The 12,392-nt window shown below is 43.3% G+C and overlaps 1 protein-coding gene across 11 annotated transcripts in view; it reads left to right on the plus strand.

The window, feature by feature from the left end:
• The window catches only part of TRAK1 (trafficking kinesin protein 1), a 203,285-nt gene that overhangs the window by 51,612 nt on the left and 139,281 nt on the right, over positions 1 to 12,392 (plus strand). For 2 of the 11 annotated variants that reach the window (XM_033930394.1, XM_033930404.1), the window contains exon 1: positions 10,731 to 10,809. The exons of the other annotated variants lie outside the window; for them this stretch is intronic. In XM_033930394.1, coding sequence (XP_033786285.1) covers positions 10,746 to 10,809 — 64 coding nt within the window. In that variant the 5' untranslated portion in view covers positions 10,731 to 10,745. Of the gene's footprint in view, positions 1 to 10,730; positions 10,810 to 12,392 lie in introns of those variants that run through there. 11 annotated transcript variants of the gene reach the window in all.

The raw sequence follows: 12,392 nt of genomic DNA on the forward strand, positions 1-12,392 counted from the left end.
CCCCGTACTTTGTGTAGTTGGGCCAGAAGGGAGCCCAAACCCTCCTGGCCACGGCGACCCCCTAACCCCACCCCGCACTACATTACGGGCAGGAGGGATCCCAGGCCCTCCTGCCCTCGACGCAAACCCCCCTCCCTCCAATGACCGCCCCCCCCCCCCAAGAACCTCCGACCGACCCGCGACCCCCCTGGCCGACCCCCCCACCCCCCTTCCCCGTACCTTTGGAAGTTGGCCGGACAGACGGGAGCCAAACCCGCCTGTCCGGCAGGCAGCCAACGAAGGAATGAGGCCGGATTGGCCCATCCGTCCTAAAGCTCCGCCTACTGGTGGGGCCTAAGGCGCGTGGGCCAATCAGAATAGGCCCTGGAGCCTTAGGTCCCACCTGGGGGCGCGGCCTGAGACACATGGTCGGGTTTGGCCCATGTGCCTCAGGCCGCGCCCCCAGGTGGGACCTAAGGCTCCAGGGCCTATTCTGATTGGCCCACGCGCCTTAGGCCCCACCAGTAGGCGGAGCTTTAGGACGGATGGGCCAATCCGGCCTCATTCCTTCGTTGGCTGCCTGCCGGACAGGCGGGTTTGGCTCCCGTCTGTCCGGCCAACTTCCAAAGGTACGGGGAAGGGGGGTGGGGGGGTCGGCCAGGGGGGTCGCGGGTCGGTCGGAGGTTCTTGGGGGGGGGTGGTCGTTGGAGGGAGGGGGGTTTGCGTCGAGGGCAGGAGGGCCTGGGATCCCTCCTGCCCGTAATGTAGTGCGGGGTGGGGTTAGGGGGTCGCCGTGGCCAGGAGGGTTTGGGCTCCCTTCTGGCCCAACTACACAAAGTACGGGGAAGGCGGGTGGGGGTGTCGTGGGGGTCGGCCAGGGGGGTCGCGGGTCGGCTGGGGGACGGGCGGAGGTTCTTGGGGGGGGGCGGTCGTTGGGGGGAGGGGGTTTGCATCGAGGGCAGGAGGGCCTGGGATCCCTCCTGCCCGTAATGTAGTGCGGGGTGGGGTTAGGGGGTCGCCGTGGCCAGGAGGATTTGGGCTCCCTCCTGGCCCAATATTGTCGGGGAGTCGGCGGTCCTTCGGGGTGGGGGTGCGAGTGGTCCTGCCGAGGGGGGAGAAGAATCGGACGTCGAGGGGGGGCATCAGGCTTTCAGGATGGGGACAGGACTTCAAGGGGGGACAGGCAGATCTTCAAGGGGGACAGGCAGACCTTCAAGGGGGACAGGACTTCAAGGGGGGACAGGCAGACCTTCAAGGGGGGACAGGCAGACCTTCAAGGGGGGACAGGACTTCAAGGGGGACAGGCACGGAGAGGCGGGGCAGTGCACCGAAAGTCAGGGCGGGTGAACGGTGAGTCGGGGCAACCAGAGGAGAGTCGGGGCAGTGCACCGAAAGTCAGGGTGAGTCGGGGCAACCAGATGAGAGTCGGGGAGGGCGAAAGGAGAGTCGGGGTGGCCAGAGGAGAGTCGGGCAGCATGCGCGTTATATGCCTGAGCGCGGTATAGAAAAGTTTTTGTACATATCATCGTGATTTCTGCGCGCTATACCCCTGTGCGCGTTTTACAATGGTGCGCGTTATATCCGCGAAAATACGGTAGTTTTGTCATATAAGCTTTTTTAGGCTTTAGGCTTTTCCTTGCTTTTAGGCGAAAATGGAGTTGGATCGCAAAAGGCGGGTTGGGAGGTGGGGAGTAAACTCAAAAACTTCTGTTATGTAGTTTGGTAGGAGGTCATAAAGAGACTTATATACGTGAAACCACCCAGTTTGAATAGTGAGCGGGCCTCGTTTGGGAGCCAGTGCAGTTGCTTGTAGTAAGGCGTGACGTGGACAGTTTTCCTTAGGCCGAAGATAAGGCGCACAGCTGTGTACTGAATCGTCCAGAGTCTGTTGAAGTGTTTCTTGGGGCATGAAATGTAAATGAGCTGGCAGTAGTCTAGTATGCTGAGAATCAGGGCTTAATACCACAACTATATCTCTCAATGCTGCTCTGTCTTCTTAATAAATTGCTTTAGTCAAACTATCAGGGCTTCAGACATGCCATTTGGTCACCACACAATTTTTTGTGTTTGCTTGGTTGCCAAAATTCTTCTCACTGGCTATGGCTTCTTCACTAGCCCCTACTCAATATGTTTCACAATTTTTTGGGTTTTTTTAAGTGCTTCATTATATCTCAAACTTATTAAAGTGCTTAATGTCAATAACTTAACCGTTATAAAAACTGGTTAAAACTTATCTTATTATATTCTTTTTCTTGATGATCTTATCTCATCGGAAAAGGGACCTGTCATATCCGACATGTTTCGCCGACAGGCTGCTTCAAGAAAAGGTCCCCCCTTCACAACTTATTCTGCACCATCCCGATCCACCATCGACTCTCCATGGTACTCTTCCTAAAAAGTGGAAGACAGCTGCTATAAGACCAATACTTAAACATCCGACCTTTAGCACCGACTGTTGACCAATCACCATTTCTGGCCAAACTAATGGAAAAAAAAGTAGTATTTAACCAACTACCTCCTTTCCTAGAACAAATGAAAGCATTACATCCTAATCAAACAGGCTTTAGGCCTCATCATTCAACCAAACTATCTCTGCTAAGCCTCATCACATCTATCCGATACTTTCTAGATCAAAGAAAATCAGTACTTCTGGTATCTCTAGACTTAACAGAAGTGTTTGACATGATTGATCATTTTCTGCTATTAAAGAGACTTCAGTCATTGGGAATTTCAGGCATGGTATTGGATTGGTTCAAATCTTATTTCTCCGAACGTGTCTTATCAGGTCAATCTTCCTAACTCAGCATCAGATCCATATGCTCAGAATTTTGGAGTTCCCTAGGGTTCTGTACTGTTGCCCATGCTGTTCAATCTTTTCCTGGCTCCACTATTAACAATACTCAATCAGTTGTTTTTTTTGTTTTCACACACGCAGACGATATCCAGGTTCTTCACCCTATCCAAACACAGAACACCTGCGCGATTCATGAAATCAATCAAAATCTTGACCTAATCTGTGACTGGCTTACAAAAAAATATGCTTTCCCTAAATATTGATAAGACTAAAGCCTTCTTATTTTGCAACAAGAAATAACAAATCTTTGAAGACTCCAATCTGTATCAGATCAACCCCAATCAAATTCAACACAACCCTAATGATCCTCTATGATAAGCTTTCCTTTAACAGATTAGCTCAGTCGTTCGCAAATGTTTCTTCAAACGTAAAATGATCCGTTCTCTACATTCTCTTTTAGACGCCAAATCCCTTACTATTCTTATTCACTCACTAGTAATCTCTCATTTAGATTACTGCAACTCACTCTACTAAAAGGAAATCCGAAGGCTCCAAATCATACAGAATATGGTGGTTAAAATTATCTACAAAGCCAAAAAATACGATCATGTTACACCTCTCTTAAAAGACGCCCACTGGTTGCCAGTAGTGCACTGGATCACATTTTAAATATTGTTCTTCACATTCAAGGTACAATCCAATCATTCTCCAGCATTCATTGACAGATTTTTGACACTATATACTACCTCAAGGATGCTGTTATCCACTCAACAATATCTTCTTGCAATTCCCTCCATGCGCCAAATAGTATACGACACCCGTAAAACTATCTTCTGTTGTAGCACCTACACTGTGGAATTTCCTCCCTAGCAACCTTAGACAAGAGCACTGTGCCTCTAAGTTCAAATAAGATCTTAAGACTTTTCTATTCAAAGATGCTTTTGAAACCTAAAACACTACATCAGCCTTAGAATTAATCTCAAAAGGCATTTTTCTCCCTTCTCTTTTCTTCTCTTCTTTCTCTCATTTTTCCCACCCTCCTGGCTTGTTCCTTTCCCATATTCTTTTTTTTTTTAATATGATATATTCTTTTACCACTTTCCCTTCTGTGTCTTGTGGTATCTTTTTATTGTTTTATTGTTTATTGTAAGTCTGTGTAAGTACCCTCCTATATATTTATACTTTTGTAAAAATATGTTTTTTTCTATGTAAACCACTTAGGATTTAATTAGGCGGTATATCAAATGTAATAAACTTGAAACTTGACCGTGATGTCATCGGCGTAACTATAGCTCTTAACTCCTGATGAGGGTAGGAGGTTCCCCAGCGAATATAAGTATATGTTGAACAGGATTGGGGACAATGGGAACCTTGCGGAACTCCTCAAGAAATGGTCCAGACAGGGGAGAGTTTGTTGTCGTGGAAGACTTGGTATGAGCAACTTGTTAGGAAGCCCCTGAAGCAATTTAGGACAATTCATGTGATGCCAATAGCGTTCAGGAATGAAAGAAGTATGTGGTGGTCTATTAAGTCACAACCAAACCCTACCTGACTAATAACGACACTCCCCCTCCTTCAGCCACCCTTTTAGCGGAGTTTTTTAAAAACAAATTCGCAACTTCCAGGGCTACATTCACTGGACCCCCTACCTATCTAGAAAAGATTTCAATACCCCCCACAGAAAAAGAATCAGTTGCAGCAGACAGAACCTGGTCCTACTTCTCCACTATACATGGTCTAGTGTAAACAAACTCTACAATAAATACAGCCACACAACCTGTGACCTCAGCTCCTGCCCCAAACCTGTTAAAAACCACCAGTATGTTATTCTGTGCCCTCCTTTTACAATGGATACAAATCTTGCTCACAGACGGCCTTTTCCCGCAAGATCTCAGCGAAATCATCATCACTCCAATCCTAAAAGACCCCAATAGATCAACCCTCCAACTACAGGCCCATAGCCTCAATACCACTTTATGTCAAGCTAATGGAAGGCCTCATAGCTAAACTCCTAACCATATACCTAGAAAACCACAACCTACTCCACCCTACACAGTCTGGTTTCAGAACCAATTACAGCACTGAGACACTACTAAGATCCCTCGTGGACACTGCTAGACAACACCTCAGCACAGGCAAAAAAAAAAAAGCTAATTATTCAACTTGATCTAACCTCAGCTTTTGACCTGGTAGACCATGACATCCTACTTCAAATATTAGACTCAATAGGAATCACAGGCAAGGTACTATCATGGTTTAAAGGATTCCTACAATCCAGAACTTACAGAGTAAAGACAAACAAAGAAAAATCAGAACCATGGTCCAATCCCTGTGGCATACCCCAAGGATCACCTTTATCTCCCATACTCTTCAACCTATACATTGCTTCCCTAGGCACCTGCCTTGACAAACTAGGCCTGACCTCTTACAGCTACGCAGATGACATCACCATCCTCCTTCCTTTTGACCAGCACCCTCCATGACAGACACGCTGCACAGAACACTAGAAACAGTAGCAACATGGATGAAAGAGCACAAACTGAAACTAAATCCTGACAAAACAAAATTCATCTTCCTTGAAAATAGCAAAACCCCAACCTTAACAAACCTTGTAATAAACTTTATCACATACCCCATTCAACCAACTCTAAAACTTCTGGGAATGCACACACACACGCCCATACCCACAAATACACACCCATACCCACTCTTCCCCACATAAACACACACCCATTCACCCCCCCCCCCACTTACCCACACCCCTACAAATACACCCCCACATACCCACACAAAGAAATACACGCTCATATGCATACACACACACCCATACACACCCATATCCAAACCCACACACACATACACCACCATACCCACACATACACACCCATGCCCACTCACACATACATACCCATGTCCCTCACACATGCACACCCATGCCCACTTACCCCCACATGTACAGATACACACCCGCCCACACATACAGTGCTGGATAGTATCTAGTTACAATATTTTTACAGCATTAAAAAAATGATTCAAAGCCAATGCAGTAAACTGTTTTGCGACATTACTTTTAGCGCTGTGACTGTGACATTTTTCACTTCATCAATTGAAGAGAACTTCTTTCCACGCATGATGAAACATACAAAGTTCTTCCTCTCACTGTGACCCAACAATGAAGACTATGGCAGTTCAATTGGTTCAGAAACATTGATGTATGAGCTTCACAAGAACCAGCACATCATTGCCACATCTTCTTGTCAAAATAATAGAGGCAGCCTCATTACTTTTCAGTTATTTATATCCCGCAAATCCAACATTGTGAAGCGGGTTCTAAAATTGCATATATAATCAAAAAACAAAACAGAACAAAAAACATCACAAAAATTACAAAAACAATCCCCCTCTTTTACTAAGGCGCACTAGCCATTTTAGCATATATATATAATGGATATAATATAATGGATGCGTTAGCGTTTAGTGTACATTAATATTTAATGTGCGCTAAAACGGCTAGCGCACCTTAGTTAAAGGACCCCTATATGACAAAAGCTAAAAACAAATTTAAAACATCAAAAAAAGGCATAAAAAAAGAAAAAGCAGATCATACAACTAAAAAAGGTATTCAGTTATCATTTGTAGATGTACATCAAGGGATCAAGGTCCCTTGTACTTTCTAAGGATTAATAAATTTAATGGAGTCATAAAAAGGATGCCTACCTAAAATTACTGTACATCTGTTTCCTGCATAATCTGATTATAATCAACGAGGCAATTATTGGGCGAAGTGGGTCTTTGCTTATATCTGGGATGATGATAATGGTATATAAGAGTTTGAATAATTCACAGCCCGGGAAACTTCCCCAAGATCTCCCATCCCAAGCACAAAGAATAGGCAAAATAACTACCAAAAAACCAAGAAAGAAACTGCAGATGGAAATGTACAAGGACAGGATTCTTTATTTAAAAAACATATAAATTTGTAATCCTTTGAAAATGGCTCTCATGTACATGGAATGCGGACCCATGTATTTGAGAGCCATTTTCAAAAGATTACAAATTTATATGGTTTTTTTTAAATAAAGATTCCTGTCCTTGTACATTTCCATCTACAGTTTCTTTCTTGTTTTTTGATGTTCACTTTTCACTGCAGATTCGTTGGAAAATAACTACCAATACATTGTAAATGTACCTATTAAAAACAAAACAAAACTGAATTGACAAGGAAAATAAAATCTACTAGATTGAGTATATTAAGATGTGCCTCAATATTGTCCTCAATGATTTTGCAGGAAGTGGGTGGAGCTTGCTGCGATTAACATGTAGTCACAGTAGATGATAAGGAACTCCGGGCACGGCAGAAACACTAGATGTAGTATAGCAGATGTGTCCAGAGGATCCTTGAGCTCAATCAGCAAAAGTTAAAAGTGTTTTATTCTGAATTTATTAATTTGTATGTGCATCTCTCATAACTTGCATATCAGTTTATATTGCTCTAGATTTTTTCTATATGCAGAGGTCTGACTTCTTGAGGTTTCAAATTAATTTTTGCCTTCATATTTCTATTACTGATGTCTGCTCTCTCCCTTCCACCCCAACAGTCCTCATTTAGGAGAGATAGTGTTATAAGGAGCCATCTTAATTTTTCTGCCTGGGGCCATTTAATCCTGGCTATACCACTGTCCCTGTTACTATAATAAATCGTTTGCTGTACATCACCCTGAACACAAGGAAGTAGAAATGTATAAATGCTTAAATAAACAACATTTCTATTGTTCCAAGTCTGACTCATGGATCTCTGGACTGGTTCCTAGTTCTTATGAAAATTTGGTGAGGTCTGCCTTTAAATAAATTTGTTTATTATAATGAATGTATGAAACAAAATGAAAAAAAAAGTCCAGTTCTGGATGTATATTAACAGTCCCATTCTATTAGGAAGAGGAATAATAATAAAATGTCAAAAGCATAGTTTTGTAATACTGCTTACCTATTCTTAGCAAGCTTTCACACAGAGTAATTGTCCTTGACATTACATTTGGATTCTGTCACCCCCAGTTCAAGACATCTAGCTTAGAGCCTTCTTTCTAAAAGTGTACCATGAAATATGTAGACAGAAATTAATCTGAAACCTCAGGAAGCCAGACTCTGCATACAGCACAACACTGGAGAAATAGTGGATTTCCTTCTTACTGTGCAAAATCTAAAGATAGCAAACATCAGTTTCCAAAACTGACATATTCTAATCATTAACAGGGCAATTCTGTAAACTGGTACTTAGAAATACATGCCACATATATACACCAGAGCTGCCATTAAATTGGCAGATGCCTGTATGCACTACATGCTGTTCTGTAAGGTAATGGCTAAGTGCCATAGGGCCTGGTTCTATATACCACACCTAAAAAATATTGGTGCCACCTTGTATGGCACTAAGTGCAATTCTAAAAAAGTTACGCCTAGCTTATAGAATCACGCTTAGTGCCGGTTAGACATCATAACTTTTAAGCACAGAAGCAATATCACTAATTAGATTTCTGTCTAGTTCTTCGTTTGCGTTGGAGATTTGTAGACTACATCTGTAAAGATAGAAGTGTTCTATTGTGTTAAGCACATGCTAATTCATTTAACACACACTATTAGTAATCAGGTCCAATTACAAAAAATAGGACCTTTGCTGATGCAAGTTAGCACACGTAACATAGCAGGGCCTGTTAGTAAATTTAGCCCAAGATATCTTGTGTATAGTTCCTTTAGAAATACTGCAAAATTAAAAGTGCAGTGATTATTTCTCAATAAAAGTTCTCCTTAGTTGGAGAAGCTAATTGTTATTTTTAGAGAGATCCAACCTTATTTGAAACATTGCTGTCATTTTCAAAAATCTGCAAGGTTTAGCAGGGCTGGCTTAAGAGTACAATGTTAGACCTTCTTCTTCTTCTTCAAAGCCCTGAGTAGACTGACTTCCATAGATTAATGTTTCTTAACCACAATATTTTCACATGATGTGGCAGGAATCATCATAATATATATTCAAATTGTGTTAAATACAGTATTGTCTCAGTTTACTGGGACTCTCACCCAAGTGGCAAAATAATCGCCGGTGGAAAAAAATGTCTCTCAAAGCACCAGCTGCAGTGGCCCTGAGCCACAATCCCCCCCCCCCTCCCTCAAGCCCCAAAGAACTGCTAGTGGCGGCATTCCTGAGCAGCGAACCACACCTCTTTCCCAACCCGAAGCACCAGTGCGGCAGCATCCTGAGCCGCAAATCCTCCCTTCCTCCCTCAAGCCCTCAAGCTCCGAAGCAGCTATGAACCCCCTTCCCTCCTGCCCTGAAGAACCAGCACAGCAGCGGTCCTGAGCTGCAAAGCCCTCCTTCAAGCCCCCAAGCCGCAATACTCTAGTCCCTCCCTCTCTCAAGCCCCTTAGTGGCAGAAGCAGGCAGCGGTCCTGAGCCGCAACTCCCTCGCTCCCTCCCTTCCTCTCCTCCTTACCCAAAACGCAGAAGTCAGCAGGAGGCAGCCTCAAAACAGGCTGCTTGCAGCCAGCCCTGGCAGAGCCTTTCCTCTAACGCGTCACTTCAACGCATCAGGAAAGGCCCTGCCAGGGCTGGCCGTGAGGAAGTTGCGGCTCAGGACTGCTGCCTGATTCTTCCACAGAGGCTTGACGGAGGGAGGGAGTAGAGTTTTGTGGCTTCAGGGAGGGAGAGGGGGGAATTGAGACTGTGTTAAAACACTCTCAATTAACCAGAAAAACAGTTATCCAGTATCCACCAATCCCTGTGGGTGCCGGATAATTGAGATTCTACTGTATATTTCTTTTAGATACAAGATCTTTAGCACAAGTTTTGCAGGTTATTCCTTTTCAGTTACATAGATTTGACATTTCATTTTGCAGGAATCCATCTGCAATGCTGATGTAGGACTGGGTGTATAGGAAGGCCTACAAATCCTAATGTTGCAGTGAGTCAAAAATGTCTTAAATCAGTCCTGACATTCAGATCGATTTTTTTTTTTTAATGGTATTTCAAGGGGATGATTTTTTATGTGTGTTCCATAAGATATCAGTGACTCTGTGTTAAGTTCCCAGGAACAGAGTATAGGGAAATGTATGTAACTTGTACTGAGCTGGTCAATTGCTTGTGGCATTTTATTATGAAGGACCACACAGGGAAGTGTTAAACAAAGCAGTTGGAAGGATACAGGTTTCTTTGTGTCCCACTGAATAGTTTTATTTTGTTTTTCCAGTCTGAGGGCTTTATGCAGAAATTAACATTTGTGTACGGGTTGTGACAAATTCTCCTAACAATAAGAGGCCAGTGTTAAATCCAGTTACAATAAGGGTGCTGCTGAAAATAAAACTGTTAGTAAGTCAACAAGGTAGCATCCAACAGCAGGGGGATAAAAGCATCAGTTATAAAGCATCTTTTAGAAGTCAGATCTTTCCAGCCATCATGTGCTTCTTAGAAACGGCTCCTTATTGTGGAGAAGGCACCTATTAGTTACAGAAACCCGGCACTGATTGGAGACGTCGTCTGCATCCTTTCGTGCCAGCTGGTCTCCATGGTAACATGTGAGAATGAAAGATGTGCAGAATGCAGCTAGAAAGGAAGGAGCTGGAGGCAGGCAAGCGGTGGGGTGTGTGTGTCTCTGACGTCAGCTACCGGGCCTCTCGATAGGATGGCTCCGTTGACTCCCACCTTGGACTCCTCGCCAGTGCTTTTTTTTTTTTTATTAGATCATGCTACCACAGCATCTGTTGTAAAAGTGTACCTCCTTCCCTTTTTCCCTTCCTTGTTTTCTTGTCCCCCACTCCTCCTCCTCGGCTCCAGCATCTCGTCGAAAATGTGTAGCTGTGTTCCAGCATATTGTGAGTCTGTTTGTAATCCAGATCTGTGCAAAGGATTGGAAGCATGGCTGCGTCTTACCTGACCTCGGCAAAGTGAAAACTCTTTCGTCCATTGCACAAAAGGATACCGACTATGCAGAAATTTATCGAAGCGGATTACTACGAGCTAGACTGGTACTATGAAGAATGTTCCGACGGTAACAAATGTTAAGTTCTGTCATGCCACAGTGGGGTAATGGAGGAACTTGCAAGGCTAATGTCTTCATCTCCCCATTTGGGAGATACGTATAGTGGTATCAGTGGGTTTAATTAAGTGCATTACATGGCCTGTTATATCAGGACAGCCATGAGCACCTTGCATGCAAGTCCACAGACTCTCGGTCTTTCATATCATTGCACACAAAGGAAACTAGTACTGCAAGACTCTCTCTATATTTGCAGAACAACTGCAATTTAATATCAACAGCCAGTTCTAATAAATGTTCCATTTTCTCTTGGAAATGCTATTTCAGTTCAGTATAGGTATGCAACATAAATGTTTATTGCAGAGATATTAAAAAAAAAAAAAATCAACATTTTAGCAGTACCTAATTCAAGTAGACCTTTTTTTTTTAAAAAAAAAAACCCTGTATCATGCTGGTGCAGTTGGATGATGTAACAGAAGAAAGAGTGTACTCAGATCAATCAACTCCACATTTGGAAGAATTGGATGTATTCAATTGTGTATGTATATATTAGCCAGTAATTTTGTTAATATATCTCTGACTTATCTACTTATCATTTGTATATGTACATATATATGTGTGGGAAACATAGATATTTATATCTAAATCTATATCTGTCTATATACTGACAGGCAGAGTTGGACGGATGTGATGTGTGTGTTTGTGTTTCTATATATAGCTATAAATGGATTGATATAAAATTTTCATAACCAGTGCAAATGATAGAACAATAGAATTCTATCAGTGTATAACTTGAAGGAGGCCTGAACAGCAGTGTACTTATGAGCTGTAATTTGTTTGGATCCTGTATTCTGTACAGAGCTTTATGAGGTGTAATAGTAGGTCTGCCTGGTTATAGATAGCTTTTGTTCTCCAGTGCCTGCTTTCCTCTGCCTAATGTAATCTTATTTCGCCAGGAGTGTGAGTTGCTGCTCTTATAGCTATTGACTTTTCAGTAATTGACTCATGGTATTTTAACAAGGCAGCTCGAGCATTCCTGGACGTGGCGATACACTCTTGGGTGCAGTGCCTTTATGTGGCGTTGTGCTTTAATCAGAATGAGGCAGCAGGAGGCTGCTGCTTTAAGGCCTCACAGGCAGGCTTCTCACAGCTGCACTGATTTTTTTCCCCCATTGAAGCAGGGCTGACTGTGGGTCATAAGCCCATTTGGGTTCTGTCAGGGTCTGCTAAGCTTTTGTTTCATTCTGCATTAGAACATGGTTTATGTATGTGTATTTGTGCTCTTGTTGAGAAGCTGAGATGTCTGATGTGAGGAACGGAATAATTCCCTGCCATTGTTGGGGATACCTGTGTTGCATACCTTACATGTGAGCAAAAGGGAGAATAGGACCCACTATTTGCGCTCCAGGATTATATAAAATTAGGTGCCAGATAAAGAACACCTGTAATTTGGTGGGTAAGGTGTATTACTAGTGATGGGGCCATGGGAGAGGTTAGATTAAGGAGTTCTGTGCAGTGAGCTGGATTTTTTTATTTGCTGGCCTTTAAGTAATTACAGATAGGGATGGTTAAGTATGTAATAACAGATAAATGTG

Source organism: Geotrypetes seraphini, chromosome 2 (assembly GCF_902459505.1).
Source record: "Geotrypetes seraphini chromosome 2, aGeoSer1.1, whole genome shotgun sequence".
Taxonomy (NCBI): Eukaryota; Metazoa; Chordata; class Amphibia; order Gymnophiona; family Dermophiidae; genus Geotrypetes; species Geotrypetes seraphini.